The following is an 18,057-nucleotide window of genomic DNA, read 5'->3' as shown; positions in this document are numbered from 1 at the left end:
TTCATTAGCAGCTGTGAGACTGAGATGAACTAAATGTTTGTATGTGCATGTATATAGTGGAGGCAGTAATGATGAAACACATACATTTACACAGGTATATCAAAATTTTGTTCCTGATGGACACACACACTTATGCGTTCTCTCACATAAGTGCGTACAGCCCCCATCCCCACACACCCAAATGTGTGAAGTTTCTCTGCCAAAATGGTCATTTATCATTTATCAAGATCATGCTTTTATCCTGAACGATTTAGATTGGAAGTTTTTTGTTGTTGCTGCAGGAGAAACAAGCAAAATTTGTATTTTTTCCCCCCACCATGTCCCTTCCAGGCTTCTGTATTGATCTTAACCTGCAGTCTAGTCATAACAATGTTATTATTGGTTTAAAAGAATATCACCAGAATCTGGAAATCTTTTTCCCACGCAGCCACCAGGACAGTCGGTTTTTAGATTTTGTGTGTATGACTGCATGCACAGACACAAACAAACAAACACACACATTCTCAGGATCATCTTCTGCTTTGTATTAAAGTCTCCGAACACTCACCCATGACAGTCAGGTTGAAGATGTGCTGTGAGCCGTTTCCATTGATGATCTGTCCCTGATAAAGTCCGGTGTCGTTGATGCTGAGAGATCGGATGGTGAGAGATCCAGTCTCAATGTTCAGGTGGAATCTCTCTGATGTCTTCAGTATCAGGACGCCTTCATCAAAGTTCACAATCACACGCTGCTCTTCCCCATTAGACCAGATGATCTGATAATCACCATGTAGTCCAGTGACTCCAGTCTGCAGAGTCATGTCCTCTCCAGCTTTCCCTGTCACTGCTTCAATTTCACCCTGTCCACCTGGTAGAGCGAGCCCTACTGAGACAGAGAGAGAGAGAGAGAGAGAATTTAGACAACATCCAGTTCCTCTAACAGCAGAGTAAAGAGAAGAAGAGCATTCTCCCTCTTCTTTGCCTTCATGGTTGATTCCTTTTATCTCTGTTTATTCTCAATCACTGCTGAGAGCACAATTACAGATTTATTCTGCCGTTGACTGTGTGTGCAAAGTATCTCTATCAGTGTCGCATTTTTAACGCACATGTCACTCACAACAGATGCACTCTCATTTTAATCTATGCAGCTGTCTGCACCGGCTCAACAGTGCAACAGTGACCTGAAGTGTTCATATACTCTTCAAGTCTATTTTCCTCCATTTTAAATGCATCACTACAGTCATGTGTATTGGGTTCTGCATGCTTCCAACACAGGGGTGACCTACTCTCCACACTGCACCTGAATGCCTCCGGTGTAGACACACAGGCGGAGCATCACTGCTGCAACCGTCAAGCTCACGAAGATCACTTGAGTTTTTCAGAGAATTGGAGCGACACTTGTCACACACACACACACACACACACACACACACACACACACACACACACACACACACACACACACAAAGAAGACAGTAGGAGGAGCAAACAGTGAGGAACCCTGAAAGTGAAACTATTCAGTCAGACTCCATTTTGAAGTCAACAGAGCAGAAGGATTAAAACAGTCTGAGGCAGGGTGAGTGTTAATATTACAGCTGCAAAATAATGATCACTGGCATTATTGATCAATCTGATGATTATTTTCCGGATTAATTGTTTAGTTGATCAAACTGTGTCAGAAAAATATGAGATCGCAGTGTTGACGTTTTCAAACGTTGTTGCCTTTTTTCATTTCCTGGTTTCTGCGTCTTCACAGTGATGTGACGCAGCTGTAAAATAACAGTTAAGAACGACTCAGATCTCAGTCTGTTTGTCGTATTTAACCCAGAGTCAAAGTTTATCTTTGTGATGGCTAAAACACACATGGTGAGGGTGACCAGACTTCTCGGAAAAGTCGGGACAGTCCCGAATAACGAGCAGTTGCTGACATATAGAATTAAACCATCTGTTTGAGTCATTTGTTCAGTTGTTTCAACATGAAAATGCTGTAAATTGCAATTGCTGCTCTAGAATCAATATATAGTTATTTTTCTGAATATATATTACTTGTAATCCTGTTCTGAATTAATTGTTTTTTAAAATGAAACAGAAGTAGAAGTTGTGAGGAGGGGAAGCCGCGGAGGAATGGTCTGACATGCGCGTCACGCAGACAGATGTGAGAGGCACCGCACTGATGACATGAAATAAAATAAAATAAATTTTATTTAACAGATAATGATTTACACACTGTTACATACGATACAGTGATTGTGTTTCTTTTTCCTAAATGACAGACACTTGACTTCATGAATAAAATAATAAGAAATTAATACATTTTACCATTGAGTTAAGAGTTTGACGTGTTTTACTATTCGTTGACACTGAATGTGGTAAAGGGGAGAACGGGATAACATGAGCCACTTTTTACATTTGATGATTTTACTGCAAAATAAAAGTGTATTTGTTTCAAATAATAGTTACTATATAAACCTCAGGTTGTTGTGTATCCATGGAAATTAAAACAAGTTATCTAATTATTATGGTTTTAGAATAATGACCCATCAAAAAAGTTAGTCCTATGGTACAGCTTACCCCAAGGTAGGGGTAAAATGAGTACTCTATGGGTAAATAGTGATACCATTAAATACTGATATAAAAATGGCACAACTCCAAACAATTTTGAGATAAATTTGAACTTCATTAATGCCATCAATTTAACAAAGGCTATATTTTTAAGTAAAATTCTATGTTTGTGTCCTGTTGTTCAACATGTTACCTAAACATTTTCAGTAAAGATTAAACTGTGATCTTTGTGTGTTAGATACAGAAAGAACATGTGTTTAAATGTGCTTTTGTGTATACAGACAGGTGACAAATTAAAGGAAAAACTGGTCCGGGCCTGAATGCTGGACCCCTACAGTGAGGGGTCTTGGGGCTCTGTTATGCTGTGGGGGGCATTCTGCTGGCATAGTTTGGGTCCACTAGTCCCCTTAGAGGGAAATCAAAGTTGTTGTGAGTGATCACCTTTATCCTATGATGAAACATTTCTATCCTGATGGGAGTGGTCTCTTCCAGGATAACAATGCCCCCATCCATAGAGCATGAGGGGTCACTGAATAGTTTGATTAGTATGAAAATGACGTGAATCATATGCTATGACCTTCACAGTCACCAGATCTCAAGCCAATGAACACCAATTGGAGATTTTGGACTGAGGTGTTAGACAGCACTCTCCACCACCATCATCAAAACGAGGGAATATCTTTTGGCAGAATGGTGTTCATCCCTCCAGTAGAGTTCAGAGACTGTAGAATCAATAACAAGGCACATTGAAGCCGTTCTGGTGGCTCAACACCTTACTAAGACACTTTATGTTGGTTTTTCCTTCAATTTGTCACCTGTCTGTATGTACAGCATGTTTGTGTGTGGCTTAAACTTAACATCAGTCAACAATTAGGTATTTATTCATCAACATTGTAACACTGTTGATGAATAAACAGTGATCAAACATTAACATTAACATGGTCTCTAGTCTCTAGAATATCAGAAAATAATTTTTGGGGGTAAATTGAACCATTGACTCAACTTGCTCCAACATCACTGGCACGTTTTAACCTACAACCTCCATTTTGACAAAACTGTTTCACACAGTGGCTCAGATCCACAGTTATACTAAGTTTATGACCTTGTTTTGTAGCGTATACTGAATTAAATTAACATGTAATATGTCCAACTTATCTATTTTAATTAAGATACAAGACTAATAACTCTAGTAACATGATGAATTCACTTGGCATGACAAGAGTAATGTGAACTATACTTTCTTTATTTGTGGTCACATGATTATTTTTGTTTATGGTTACCTAGATGAAGGGGGTGGCTCATTTTACCCACTGGCTCTATTTACCCCGTTCTCCCCTACTGGAGACCACGCCCACCCCAACTCTCCTCCCCTGAATTTCACCCATTCTCATCTGGTCACCCTACACATGGTTGTAGTTAAAGTAATCTGGGTTTATTATACTGTGCATGTGTGTGTGTCTCAAATGTTACTGGTTTACCTCTCAGACTCCAGAAGATGAATGATTTGGAGGAAGAGGTGGACGGAGCAGAGTCTCTAATATCCGGCCGTCTGTCGATGAAGAGTGACTGGTCCAAAGGTTCACTTCCATACTTCAGTAATGAACCTCTACCCTCAGACACAAAGTAAGAGACTGTTTCTACTGTAAACTGACCTGTACATACCCAGGATATCTTTTCATTAGTTGCTTCACTGAGCCAAACATAGGCCGTCTAGATAATTAGTACTATGAGGCTCAGTCAACTCTGGGTTTCGGATGATCCAAGATGGCGCTGTGGACACGCACACACACACACACACACACACACACACACACACACACACACACACACACACACACACACACACACACACACACACACACGACTTCCAGTAAAGAAGAAGGCAGGGGGAGCAAACAGGTAGGGAGTAAAGTTCAAAGTATTCAGTCAGACTCCATTGTAAAGTCAACAGAGCAGAAGGAGGAAAACAGTCTGAGGCAGGGTGAGTGTTAATATTAGAGCTGCAAATAATGATTACTGTCATTATTGATCAATCTGATGATTATTTTCCGGATTAATTGTTTAGTTGATCAAATTGTGTAAGAAAAATATGAGATTGCAGTGTTGACGTTTTCAAACGTTGTTGCCTTTTTTCATTTCCTGGTTTCTGCGTCCTCACAGTGATGTAATGTGACACACTGCAGCAGTTAATATAGAGAGAAGTCACAGTTAAGGACCGCACAGATGTTTATCTGAAGTCTGTTTGTCGGATTTAAACCAGAGTCAAAGTTTATCTTTATGATGGCTTGAAAACACACATGGTTGTAGTTAAAGTCAGGTAAACTAATAAGAAGCTACTAGGTTGAGAGGACGGACTGGGTTTATTATACTGTGCATGTCTGTGTGTCTCAAGTGTTACTGGTTTACCTCTCAGACTCCAGAAGATGAATGATTTGGGAGAAGAGGAGGACGGAGCAGAGTCTCTGATATCCGGCCGTCTGTCGATGAAGAGCGACTGGTCCAAAGGTTCTCTTCCATACTTCAGTAATGAACCTTTACCCTCAGACACAAAGTAAGAGACTGTTTCTACTGTAAACTGACCTGAAGATGATTCAGTGTTGAAATGTCATTTAAAAACAAACCCACACTCTACTACAACCATCCCCATCAGTTATTAGTGAGAGTCTGAAGATCTTCTGCAGCAAGTTTAGTCATCTAAATATAAAGTGTTGCCTGATGTGTTTAACAAAGCTGTGCAGCTCATAAAAATATCTGTAAATGATACAAACTACATGCAGGCATCAGACTTGACAAACAAATTGTGAATTTAAAGGAGATAAACGTTCAGTATGTGTCATATTCATTCAGTGTTTACACATGTAGACGTTCAAATCTCCTCACTCACATCTGTATTCAGCTGTAAATAGAAATAAAAAATTAAACTGAAATATGAACACAATTAGCCGTTGTGATTAACTAAATAGTGATAATATGCATGTATCACTATATCTGCTCTTTACAAGAAGTAATGATGTATGTAAAACATTTGTTGTTTCCAGAGGTCAGCTCCACAGACAGAGAGCAGAGTCTCTGATATCCGACCATCTGTCGATGAAGAGCGACTGGTCTAAAGGTTCACTTCCATACTTCAGTAATGAACCTGGACCCTCAGACACAAAGTAAGAGACTGTTTGTACTGTAAACTGACTTGAAGATGATTCTGGGTTGAAATGTCATTTAATAACAAACACCACTGACTTACAAGCCACATTCTACAACAAACATCTCCATGAGTTATTAGTGAGAGTCTGAAGATCTTCTGCATCAAATTTAGTCATCTAAATATAAAGTTGCACCTGATGTGTTTAACAAAGCTGTAGCTCATGAAACAGTCAAACTACATACATGCATCAGACTCTACAAACAAATTGTGAGTTTACAGGAGATTAATGTTCAGGATGTGTGTCAAATTCATTCACAGTGTTTACACATGTAGAAGTTTAAATCTCTTCACTCATTTTCAGCTGTAGACAGACAGACACAATTAGCTGTTGTGATTAGCTAAATAGTGATAATATGCATGTGTATATACCTACTCTTTATGAGAATTAATGATGTTTGTAAAACACTTGTTTCCAGAGGTCAGCACCACAGACAGAGAGCAGAGTCTCTAATATCCGGCCGTCTGTCGATGAAGAGCAACTGCTCCAAAGGTTCTCTTCCATACTTCAGTAATGAACCTTTACCCTCAGACACAAAGTAAGAGACTGTTTCTACTGTAAACTGACCTGAAGATGATTCAGTGTGATGGTTTCATTAAGGTTGTTGTGTAGATATGAAGGAAACACAAGAAATAATGAACTAGCTTCCATTCAGCTGTAATCTAGAACAGATCTTCATGTACATGTTAACCAGAGACAGAGACAGGGCTGCTGTTGCTATTTGATTTTCCAGTCTAACAATCTAAAGTAGTAGCAGGTAACCCAGGGTGATATTTACTAAGGATTTAGTAACAAGTCAAATTCTGTGTGTCCTTATTTACTAAATGACTGCGCTGGGGGGTTGTGAAGGTAAAATGGAAGAAAATTGAGAGTGTGGCCTTCTGCAATACAGAATGTGCCTTAACGTGTTCCTGTTCAAAGGACCAAAATATGGGAGGAAGTAATGGAAATGTATACAAACAGCCTGCTGCAGCTGATTTATCACTGCAGACTGACCACTGCAGCAGAGGAAACTGAGCCTGACATTTAACGTTTGGAAAAAGTAAAATCTGTAAAACTGTTAAATCAGACTCAGGGAGAGAGATTATAGCAGAAACAGTGAGAGAGAGAGAAACACAAATGAAAAGATGCATTATGATGATATTTACCAGAGTTCTCAGTGCAGCACCACAACACAAGACTAAAGAGCAGCAGTCTGTTATTTTTCACAAGTGGACTTTTCTGTTTTGCTCAGTTGCCTCCTGCTTATTTTTCCTGACTTTTAATGTCTCATAGTAGCTTAAAGGAGCCCTGTGGAGTTTTCTTGTTAACAGACAAAAGTCATATTTACATTGACTTACTGACCAAAACACATTGTGTGAATCCTTGTGGTCTAACAAATGTGTTCAATTTCCCTCCTCATGAAACATTTCCAAAGCCAATTTTTGAAGCTGGTATTTTAAATCCTGCATTGTTTGCATCCATGTTTACTAGCTTACAGTCTTCTTCTTCTTCTCTGCCTTTGCTGGCACATTGTTGTGTCAGTCTTTTGAACCCTTGTAATTATAGTATATATTTTATTTCAAACTGAATGTGCTGAAGCCCAGAGCCTGAAAAAAATGTGTAACTGTCCAAATACTGACAGTCTAGACTGTTCATGTAGGGAAAGAGATGCATGCAACTTGTCAGCTGTCAGTTGGCCACCACTAATGTCATGTTTTCTAAAAAAATTGTTGATGTTCACAGAGAGAGGAGGAGGAGGAGTGTTTCTGTGGAGGAGCAGCAGTCCTGCTGTTCTTTGTGTCAGGACGTCCTGAAGGATCCAGTCTCTACCAGCTGTGGACACTGGTTCTGCAGACAGTGCATCAGCTCATACTGGGACCAGTCTGCTTCATCAGGAGACTCCTCCTGTCCCCAGTGTGGAAAAAGATCCAGAACAAGACCTGGACTGCAGACTGACAGTGAGACTAGCACTGTACAAAGTAAGACTGAAGATCTGTCTGCTGATGTCATCATCTCTGAAAATAGGACAGTAATCTACCTCCTCTATAGTACTTAAAATGAACGCAGTGGGACATATTTCTTTTTAATTACACCCGTTTTTTTCTTGTCTTTTCAGTAGAAAGTGGTCTGCAAGAGGTTTTAGATAAACATAAGATCAGTCTGAAGACGAGATGTGAATGTGTGACTGAAGGAACTGATGTAGCAAGAAGTGAAACCCTCCTCAACAGGATCTACACTGAGCTCTACATCACAGAGGGACGGAGTGAAGACGTTAATACCCAACATGAGGTGAGGCAGCTTGAGACAGCTTCCAAGATGAAGACCCTCCATGACACTCCAATCAAGTGCCACGACATCTTTAAACTCTTGCCTGACCAAATGGAACACATCATCAAAGTTGTTCTGACGAACGGTGTCGCTGGTGTTGGAAAAACCTTCTCAGTGCAGAAGTTCACTCTGGACTGGGCAGAGGGCTTAGAAAACCAAGATGTCAGTCTGGTGATTCTGCTTTCATTCAGGGAACTGAACTTGATCAAAGATGAGCAGTATAGTCTGCTCACGCTGATACAGGTTTTCCATCCAACATTACAGAAGATCACAGCTGAGAAGCTCGCTGTCTGTAAAGTTTTGTTCATCTTTGATGGGCTGGATGAAAGCAGACTTTCACTGGATTTCAACAACATGAAGGTCGTGTCTGATGTCACACAGCAGTCATCAGTCAACGTGCTATTGACAAACCTCTTCAATGGGAATCTGCTTCCCTCAGCTCTCATCTGGATAACTACTCGACCTGCAGCAGCCAATCAGATCCCTCCTACATATGTTGACAGGGTAACAGAAGTACGAGGCTTCACTGATGCCCAGAAGGAGGAGTACTTCAAGAAGAGATTCAGTGATGAAGAGCTGTCCAGCGGAATCATCTCACACATTAAGACATCCAGGATTCTCCACATTATGTGTCACATCCCAGTCTTCTGCTGGATCGCTGCTACAGTTCTGGAGCACATGTTGACTACAGACCAGAGAGGAGAGCTGCCCAAGACCCTGACTGACCTGTACTCACACTTCCTGCTGGTTCAGACAAAGAGGAGGAAGCAAAAGTATGATGAGGGACATGAGACAAGTCCACAGGAGCTGACGGATGCTGACAGGGAAGTTCTTCTGAAGCTGGGGAGGCTGGCATTTGAACAACTGGAGAAAGGAAACATCATGTTCTACCAAGAAGAACTTGAGCAGTGTGGTCTTGATGTTACAGAAGCCTCTTTGTTATCTGGATTTTGTACAGAGATCCTCAAAAGAGAGAATGTGATCTTCCAGAAAACAGTCTACTGCTTTGTTCATCTGAGCGTACAGGAGTTCCTGGCTGCAGTCTACATGTACCACTGTTTCACCAGCAGAAACACTGAGGTACTGGAGGGCTTTCTGGGAAAAGACTACAAACACAGGGAAACAAAACAAAAGTCTTTTCTCAAGAAGACTTCTGCTAATTTTAGAAACAATGATGGCCGTGACCCATCTCTGGATCACTTCCTGATGGGAGCCATGGAGAAAGCTCTCAAAAGTAAAAATGGCCACCTGGATCTGTTTGTCCGCTTCCTTCATGGCCTCTCTCTGGAGTCCAACCAGAGTCTCTTAGGAGGCCTGCTGGGTCAGACAGAGAACAGTCCAGAAATCATCCAGAGAGGCATCAATAACCTGAAGAAGATGAACACTCGTTATACCTCTCCTGACAGAAGCATCAACATCTTCCACTGTCTGATGGAGATGAACGACCGCTCAATACATCAGGAGATCCAAGAGTTCCTAAAGTCAGAGAACAGATCAAAGAAGGAACTCTCCGAGATCCACTGCTCAGCCCTGGCCTACATGCTGCAGATGTCAGATGAGATTCTAGATGAGTTGGACCTGAAGAAGTACAACACATCAGAGGAGGGACGACGGAGACTGGTCCCAGCTGTGAGGAACTGCAAAAAGGCTGTGTAAGTCCAGATGTGATTAACATTATAAATCATTGTAGATTAGTAGGTTATTTCTTCAAATATAAATAATATAAAACTTATTATATTGTTAAAATAGTGCTCTACTTGTTTATAGCAGAAATATTATGTCAGTTATATTTAGTCACAGGTGTTCTTGAGCTGTTTCAAATGTTGTGAGTGCAAATAATGTTGATTTTTCACTTGGTTATGTTGTAGCTGTTAAGTTAATGAACACAATTATTCTATTTATTTCTAGTAATTGTTGGATTTTACATTTTTTTCTACTATTTATCTTCCTTTGGGTGATGGAGGCATCATTCAAACCTGGTAAACCAAATGAAGGACTTTAGATGTTGTGGTTGAGGCTTTATTACGACAGCAATTTACCACAACATATATCAGTATTTTACAGTTATGAGTGAATGCAGTAAAGTTATTATTACATGAGTAGGTTCTGCAAATAATATATAATCAGACAGACACTGTTTTATACCACTATAATTAAGAGCTTATCCCTAACCCTTAACCTTAAATGAACCATTATTGTTACATCTATTGTGTGATGGGTGAAAATTGACCGCATATACTTTCCTTTGAAAAAAGGAGAAAAGTCCATTTTCATTTTTAAAAAGGAAGAGTATGTTTCACCCATCTAAACTTGAAAACAGGTCAAATTTGACCCAAACAAAATAGGATGGTTAAAATAAGATCTTTGTCATTTTTCCAAAGGTGATTTCTGAAGTCAGAGAGATTTGCTTTCATCATCGTTTTTTTCTTAATGGTTTCTGAGTCATGTCATAGTGAGCACAGGGGATCAGCAAATCAGCATTCTGATTCAATGATGACACTTATAGAACAATATCTAAAGTTTGCTAACATTAACCAACTTTAGCCTCTGTAAACTACTGGTCATATGAGACAAAACCCCTGAGTGTGTTGAATCAAGCAATGGTGCCTTTTATTTCTCAAGATTTAATTTTATTTTAAAGAGGGAAGCAGTGTTACATAGTCTTGTTTTTAAGTCTTTCTTATATTCTGTTGGTCACAGAAAGAAACTCTCAGGTGTTTTCTCTCTTGTTGGTGTAGAGAAGAGTAGTAGCAGGAAATGCTGATGATGAATATATAAGAGCAGAATGGTAGAATTCAGACTGCTTAAAGAGATCTTATACACATTAAAGGTCAATGTTATATTTTAATGCTGATACCCTGATAACATCTTTCTGATGACATCATGATGAAAATAATTCAACTTTATTGGTTTGTTAATTGGGTTTGTGTGCTGAATCAGTTTTTCAGATTCTCAGAAAAGAATGTTGATAACAAAACATCATGCAGTCATCTGTCATGCACATCTCAATATTTAATACATTAATATTAAATTATGTACAGGTCTAATATTGTCAAGCCATTTGTTTCATTTGTGTTTGTCAAGAGTCACTAAATGTTCCTGCTTATGGATGTGAACCTGACAGCAGCAGGTAGCAAAGAGAGATGATCTTTCTCAACTGTTACTGTTCACTGAGTTGAACTGAATAAAAATATCATGCGGTCAAATAAAAATAGTGGACAGTAAAAATGGTTTTCTAATCAAGATGGCCTCATGCTAACTTTGTGGAGACAGACATGGGATCAGATCACATAGATAGACTGCACATCATGGAGGCCTCATTGTAACTCAATTTTCTCTCCCTTCATCTGCAAGATTACAGCAAAATAAAGATTAAATGTCTGCAGGTATTAGAGAGAGTGATGAGAATTATTGTTCTAGCACAGTAAAATATGATCAGCTGAACTAGGAGTGCTCTGGTAGCCTACTGGTTAAGATGCATGCTTTATAACTGCAAAGTCATGGTTCAGTTCTGGTGGCAGACCTTTGTTGCATGTCTTTCCCTGTCTCTCTCTCCTCTTGTTTCCTGTTATTTCTCAACCGTCACTTTACATTAAAGGAAAAAAATGCCTCAGAAAAAAAACATTAAAAAAGATTGGCTGAACCACTGATGAGAAAAGTAAATGTTAATCTAAACAGCAAATGTCAAACTGTTTGATCATCAAATTCATGAAGTAAATATAAAGTGTCCTCGTTCATGATCACATATGTTGTCATATATGTGTCATAACAGACTTTCTGGCTGTGGACTCTCAAAGGCTCACTGCGAAGTTCTTGCCTCAGCTCTGAAGTCCAACCCCTCCTATCTGAGAGAGCTGGGCCTGAGCTCCAATGATCTGCAGGATTCAGAAGTGATGCTTCTATCTGCTGGACTGGAGAGTCCAAACTGTAGACTGGAGACTCTGAGGTCAGTTCACTGGCTATAGCTTTGTTCGTTTTTTTTCTTTTTTCTATATATTCAATTTAAATCCTTCACTGACGTTTCAAATGTTTGGTTCATAAATTCTTTGGGATTTACCTGAGCATAAATCTGTAGAATTTAGTTTTTTTTCAGGAATTCAAAATCCAGTCTTGTTCTGTGTAAAAATTACCAAAGTTTAAACTAATATGAGACTTCATTAGTCTGAGTTACAAATAAAGCTAGTATATCTTCAGTGTTTTCTTGCTGAGCTGCAGTGGGGGGATCATAACTCAAAGAGCAAATTTTGTCCTAAATAGTCTGAAAGTTTGAGTTAGACAAATGAAGTGGGTGTCTACCAGTATGTGAAAGCCTTATATTAGCTTCAGTGTAGCTGTGTTAGGTAGAGACCAGTTCACAGTCAGTGTGGACAGGAGGAATGATTACTGCCACCAATAACGTGTTTTAATTACACTTACGTTTTCATATTGATCCTCTAATTACAGACTTGACTGAGTTCAGCAGCATTTTATGAATCAGTGTTGACATGAATTGTTGTCTGTATGTTGTGGTGAAATTTCGGTGATGTCTGTAGAAGGCTGACATTATGATGATCCCCTGTAACACATTGACAAACTTAGTCTACTCATTTCAGTGATAAGCTCATTGATGAGGACATAGTAATGTTGAAGCACACATTTAAAACCTGAACACATCTGATTGGATTATAAATGGATTTTAATCTAGAGGCAGCTGTGGCTCAGGAGGCAGAGTGGGTCATCCACTAAGCGGTTCGATTCTTGACTCCTCCAGTCCACATGTCGAAGTGTCCTTGGGCAAGATACTGAACCCCAAATTGTGTGAATGTGTGTGTGAATGATCAGTTCCTAATGATGCGCAGGTTGGCACCTTGCATGGTAGCCCATGCCATCAATGTATGAATGTGAATGTATGAATAGGAGAATGTGGCTTGTAGTGTAAAAGTGCTTTGAGTGGTCAGAAGACTAAATAGGCGCTATATAAGTTCAGTCGGTTTACCATTTACAAATCTACATCATTTATTCTTTATTCAGATTGAGTTACTGCAATTTGTCAGAGATCAGCTGTGCTTCTCTGGCGTCAGCTCTGAAGTCCAACCCCTCCCATCTGAGAGAGCTGCAGCTAAATGAAAACAAGCTGCAGGATTCAGGAGTGAAGGTGCTGTGCGATTTTCTAGGGAGTCCACAATGTAGACTGAAGACTCTAAGGTCAGTTAATTGACTGTGTTCTGTTTTCCAAATTTTAATTTTTTGGTTGAACAAATTTTAGTCTGTAGTTATAAAACATGACTGATTCTCAAAGAAACTGTAGAAAATGTCCACTGTTGTTAAAGTAAATTAATGTTTATAATTTTTGGTGTACAGAAGATCCTTTCAACTAACTGTTTTAAAATTGTCAAATTTACTTGATGTAGGAGAAATATTATTTATCATAGTCTTTCATTTTGTAATATTTTAATAAATAATCTCTGATCATTGATATTGATACTTCTGAACACACACACACACACACACACACACACACACACACACCAAAACAAAGAGGGACACAGAGAGATCAATGCAGGTGTTTTAAGTATGAATATAGTATTTTTTATGAATCAATGTTGACATGAATAGGCGTCTGAAGGTTGTGGTGACATTTTTATGATGTCTATAGAAGGCTGACATTATGACGATCCACAATAATACAATGACAAAGTCACTCTGCTCATTTTAGTGAAAAGCTGATTGATGAGGAAAAAGTAATGTTGAACTACACATTTAAAATCTGAACACATCTGATTGGATTATAAATGGATTCTATCAACATCATTTATTCTTTATTCAGATTGTGGGACTGCAGTTTGTCAGAGATCAGCTGTGCTTCTCTGGCCTCAGCTCTGAAGTCCAACCCCTCCCATCTGAGAGAACTGCAACTGAGTGAAAACAATCTGAAGGATTTGGGAGTGAAGCTGCTGTGTGATTTTCTGGAGAGTCCACACTGTAGACTGGAGACTCTGAGGTCAGACACCAGTTTTTACTTCTGTTCTGAGATAAACATGATGTGACAGTTATGGTGACACTAAACTGACTGTCAGAGCAATGTTGAGCTGCACATTTAAAACCTTCATATAACAAGAAAGATCCTACACCAGATAATTCATTCTGAACCTCTGAAACTCTTTTTTACATTTACATTGATTTTTACATTAAATTTCACCTTCACTTTAAATTCCAATTAATATAATATCCAGTATTTAATTGTGCCAACACTTTTATGAAGCTATGCAGTGTTTATACTGACTGAAATATCTAAACATAAAATGCCGTAATTTTTTATGGCGGCACCATTCCATTAAATATAAATGCTGTAGATACATTGAACATCCTTTCCCCCCTATTTTCCCAAAATCCATCCTGACATATTTGGTATTTTTGTAAATGTTGGGATCTTGAGTAGAATCTGAAATAAATTTCTGTGGGTTTTTATTACTTGTATTTGGCTGCACAACATGAGTTTGTAAAGATGGAGTCACTGGTGGAGCTACAGAGTTTAAGAGGTGAAGTCACTACATCTTTAATGAAGTAGCAGTATGTTGTCATTAATATTAATGAGAGCTCTTTTTCACTGTTTGTATTTGAAAGTTTTTAACCTGCATCCTGTTGGGTTCAGGTGTTTGGAATTTCCATTTTCTAAACTTCTTCATTCTAAACCTTCTTCAGCTCTGAACAGATTATGAAATGTTAAATGATTTCAAGCAGGAACTTTGTTTTCTAAACTGACATAATTTATTCTTCATTCAGATTGAGTTACTGCAGTTTGTCAGAGGTCAGCTGTGCTTCTCTGGCCTCTGCTCTGAAGTCAAACCCCTCATCCCATCTGAGAGAGCTGGAGTTGTGGGGAAACAACTTGCAGGACTCAGACGTGAAGCTGCTGTGTGACCTTAAGGAGAGTCCAGACTGTAGACTGGAGACTCTGAGGTCAGTAGAGAGTTTGAGACAGTCTGTGCTGGTTTCAGCAGTATTGTTTTAAACACAGTTAGTATCAAAGCAAAGATCCAGTATTTCCTGGTGAACCTTTAACCTTCTCAGTGGCTGCTTTCCTCAGTGAAGCTGTGAGAGGAGAATGGTTACAGGCTTCAGGATTAGACAGAAAGACAAAGAGAGAGAGAGAGAAAATTCAGCCAATCAGATCAGCCAGAAGCTTTGTTGTGATCATGTGTTTGAGTTGATGTGAAGACAACTTTTGTGTTGCTGCTCTTTATACTGGATGTGCTGCATCACTGACTGACAGCTGATGAAGTGAGTCTCACTAAACACTGATGCATGACCTCTATTGTTTCTTCTTCTCTCATCAGCTGGAAGTTACGATCTCTGTAAGAGTGTGAGTGAACATCCAGGAGTGTGTGTTGAGAGAGGATCAGCTGTATCCTGATGATCCATCTGGACTGGAGTCTGGATCTGGATTCTGTCATCTTCACTTAAGTCTCCTAACTGACCACAAACTGAACAATTATCACTGGATTTTGTTGAATCAGCACTTTACAAATGTATTATACATGAACTGTTTGATGCAGAAAAGATAAAAAAAAACAAGTATTGTAAGTCAGATTCTCACCCTGGGCCCATATTTATGAAGCGTCTCAGAATCGCACTGAAAGTTAACTGAGGACTAAAACTAATTCATGAGGCAGAAGAGAATTTACTGTGACTGTCAGCAGGAGAAGGATTACTCCTGGGAGAGAGTGAGACGTCGCTGTTTTACCACAGTCAGAGCAGCAAAGTAGAAATAATGATGACGTGTTGTAGTTTTCTCACAGTCTCGGCTGGAAATAGTAAACAGTGGTAATTTGGTATATTATGTATATAGGGGGTAACCAGGCAGGTAACTTACTAAGGTTAGATAACAAAACTATTATGCCAAAATTTATTATAAGATGATATTTACAAATCGTAAAGAAAGCCTGAGAAATAAATGTAGCCTTTACGTTAATTAAGATAACAAGTAATTTGACTCAGCCTTGTGAAATTATCTTGGTTCAGCCACATGGTGTCATAGCCTGTAATAGTGCTGCATCTTGCACATATTGCACAGACACATGTTGCAAACCGTCTCTATGAAGAACATCTTCTTTTCCACTGTCCCATACCTCTTTCAACTACACCCCAAGTTAACTTCTGTTCTCTTCGTGAAGGTAAATACACATAACAACAGAAACATATATTATTAAGGTGCATCCTCTGCTCTCAAATATCAGGCTGTAGCTCTGCTGTTATTTGAAGTAGTCTAAATAAAAAAATAACCCTATAAAATATTTGACCTGTTGTAATGAAACGAGATGAGATATCCTTCATTATGCAGCTGACATGATTGTGTTCAAATAAAAGTTTTAGTGGGCTGTAACTGAGGACCCTCATCATGCCCATCATCTTTACAACGTGCATTCAGCCAGATCAAAGTTTGATTCATGACTGCCATCATTGTCGGTTCTGACAGAATCGTCACTGTTGCACAGCTGCATTTTCTCCGTTACGATAAAGTGTAACATTGTGAGGACATTTTGTATTTTTTTAAATGTTCTGTAGAAACTTCATGTGTCAGTCACACAAAGTCAGTCTCACAAATCATTCTGTTTTTGCCCAAACAATCTTTTAATAAGCTCTCTGTCATCAAAACATCTCTCCTCTCAGGGAATATCTCTGCCTGAACTCCATCTCCTGCAGTTCCTAAATATTGGCAGATATAGGAATCATTTACCAAGTTTGAAAAGTTGCTGAAATGCTTTTTCTCTTAAAAGTAGGACCAGAGATGCGTCACTCTGATCATTTTTGGCCAGTTAGGAGTGATTTCTTGCTCTGAGACGCTTGATAAATACGGGCCCAAATGTGACAGATGTGATAGATTGGATGTCCACAAATTTCATTCAGTTAAATTCTGAAAGAATGTATCATTGGTCCAGAAAACCTGCATGCAGGTCAAATCATATCTTGGTTCTGTTGATAACAACATCAAGCCTGTGGTGAAAAACTTTGTATTTTTTGATTCCAGCCTAAGTTTGATGATCATATCAGCAGCTCGTCCAGTCCTGTTTTCACCATTAAAACATATTAAAATTTAACTAAAACCAGGAAAAGAGATCATATTACTCCATTTCTATCATTGCTTCTCTGGTTACCTGTTTGTTTTATGATTGATTGTAAAGATTTGATCGATTACTTTTAAAGGGTCTTCATGGCTCCAGTTTACATTTCAGAGTTGCTCTGTATGTAAATATTAAGGTATCTAGCTTTTATATGCAAAAAAGTAAGTATCCTGTAAGTAAAGACTGGTGAGCCATCAGGTGGCTTTGACAATAACTATATAAGTTAAACTTGTAGGTGAGATCATGTGATCCAGCTGTGTGATCCAGCCCTATCCAATCACATCCTTTACATCTTTTTTTCTACATTGGTGCAGCATCTTGCATGTATTGTACAACGCTGCACACAGCAATAATGATACAAACTGTGGGCACTTCATTAAAAACATGAAATGTATCTTCTCCACTGTCCAACTCATCTCCAGCTAAACCTCCTGTTGACTTTTGTGTCCTTGCAGCTCTTTTAAATATATCTCTGCCATCAGTAGTTTAAAGCTCATTAATCATTAAATAAATAAAGCCACGATTTGCATGAATGCAGCTTGTTTTTCTATAACTTGACACTGAGTGGTGGGAAATGAATTAGTGCTGATTATCAGCACAGATAAATATGGGTCCTGGTCTTTGCTGTCAGGGCTCTGGATCAACCTGTTTGAGGAGCTCAGTCTGATAAGTCATTATCTTTCATTAAATCACTTCTTAAAACTTATTTTTATCCACTGCTCTACCAATTATTTTTGTTTTATATGCTGTACATCTTAAATTTTAATCTCATGTTTTATTTTTATTCCTGTATGTTTATGTTTGTTTGTGTAAACCATTCTGTGATGTTGGTTTTGAGAAGTTTTATACATTTCTCAAGGGAGGGTGGTGGGATGACAGATTAAAGTAAAATGTATCACTCCCAA

At 38.8% G+C, this 18,057-nt stretch overlaps 1 protein-coding gene and 1 long non-coding RNA gene across 15 annotated transcripts in view; one reads left to right on the top strand and one right to left on the bottom strand.

The window, feature by feature from the left end:
- LOC122974995 overlaps window positions 1–9,472 on the bottom strand; it is a 21,403-nt gene extending 11,931 nt beyond the window's left edge. Inside the window, exon 1 of the long non-coding RNA XR_006400525.1 lies at window positions 9,420–9,472. This is a non-coding gene — a long non-coding RNA (uncharacterized LOC122974995). The remainder of the gene's footprint in view (window positions 1–9,419) is intronic.
- Window positions 1,453–18,057, top strand: zmp:0000001020 (protein NLRC3). 14 transcript variants are annotated; one of them, XM_044343104.1, is made up of 12 exons: window positions 1,453–1,555; window positions 4,027–4,164; window positions 4,955–5,092; window positions 5,580–5,699; window positions 6,160–6,279; window positions 7,467–7,702; window positions 7,840–9,703; window positions 11,824–11,997; window positions 13,062–13,235; window positions 13,858–14,031; window positions 14,814–14,990; window positions 15,368–18,057. In XM_044343104.1, exons 2-12 carry the CDS (start codon window positions 4,037–4,039, stop codon window positions 15,387–15,389), a joined length of 3,327 nt encoding a protein of 1,108 aa, XP_044199039.1. In that variant the 5' UTR covers window positions 1,453–1,555; window positions 4,027–4,036; the 3' UTR covers window positions 15,390–18,057. The 14 variants fall into 14 exon arrangements, with proteins under 14 accessions (XP_044199039.1, XP_044199041.1, XP_044199038.1 ...); XM_044343106.1 differs by having other exon boundaries at window positions 1,468–1,555; window positions 4,006–4,164; window positions 7,843–9,703; XM_044343103.1 differs by having other exon boundaries at window positions 1,468–1,555; window positions 4,006–4,164.

Source organism: Thunnus albacares, chromosome 23 (genome assembly GCF_914725855.1).
Source record: "Thunnus albacares chromosome 23, fThuAlb1.1, whole genome shotgun sequence".
In the NCBI taxonomy this organism is placed as follows: Eukaryota; Metazoa; Chordata; class Actinopteri; order Scombriformes; family Scombridae; genus Thunnus; species Thunnus albacares.
The sequence above is the reverse complement of the archived record's forward strand: the minus strand, read 5'-3'. Positions and strand labels throughout refer to the sequence as shown.

Excerpts from the sequence above, each read along its gene's own strand:
- zmp:0000001020 (XM_044343104.1), top strand. The coding sequence starts at position 4,037 with ATGAATGATTTGGAGGAAGAGGTGGACGGAGCAGAGTCTCTAATATCC. Across the intron at positions 9,704-11,823 it reads AGGAACTGCAAAAAGGCTGT|ACTTTCTGGCTGTGGACTCT; the intron begins GTAAGTCCAGAT and ends GTGTCATAACAG. Across the intron at positions 14,032-14,813 it reads TGTAGACTGGAGACTCTGAG|ATTGAGTTACTGCAGTTTGT; the intron begins GTCAGACACCAG and ends TTCTTCATTCAG.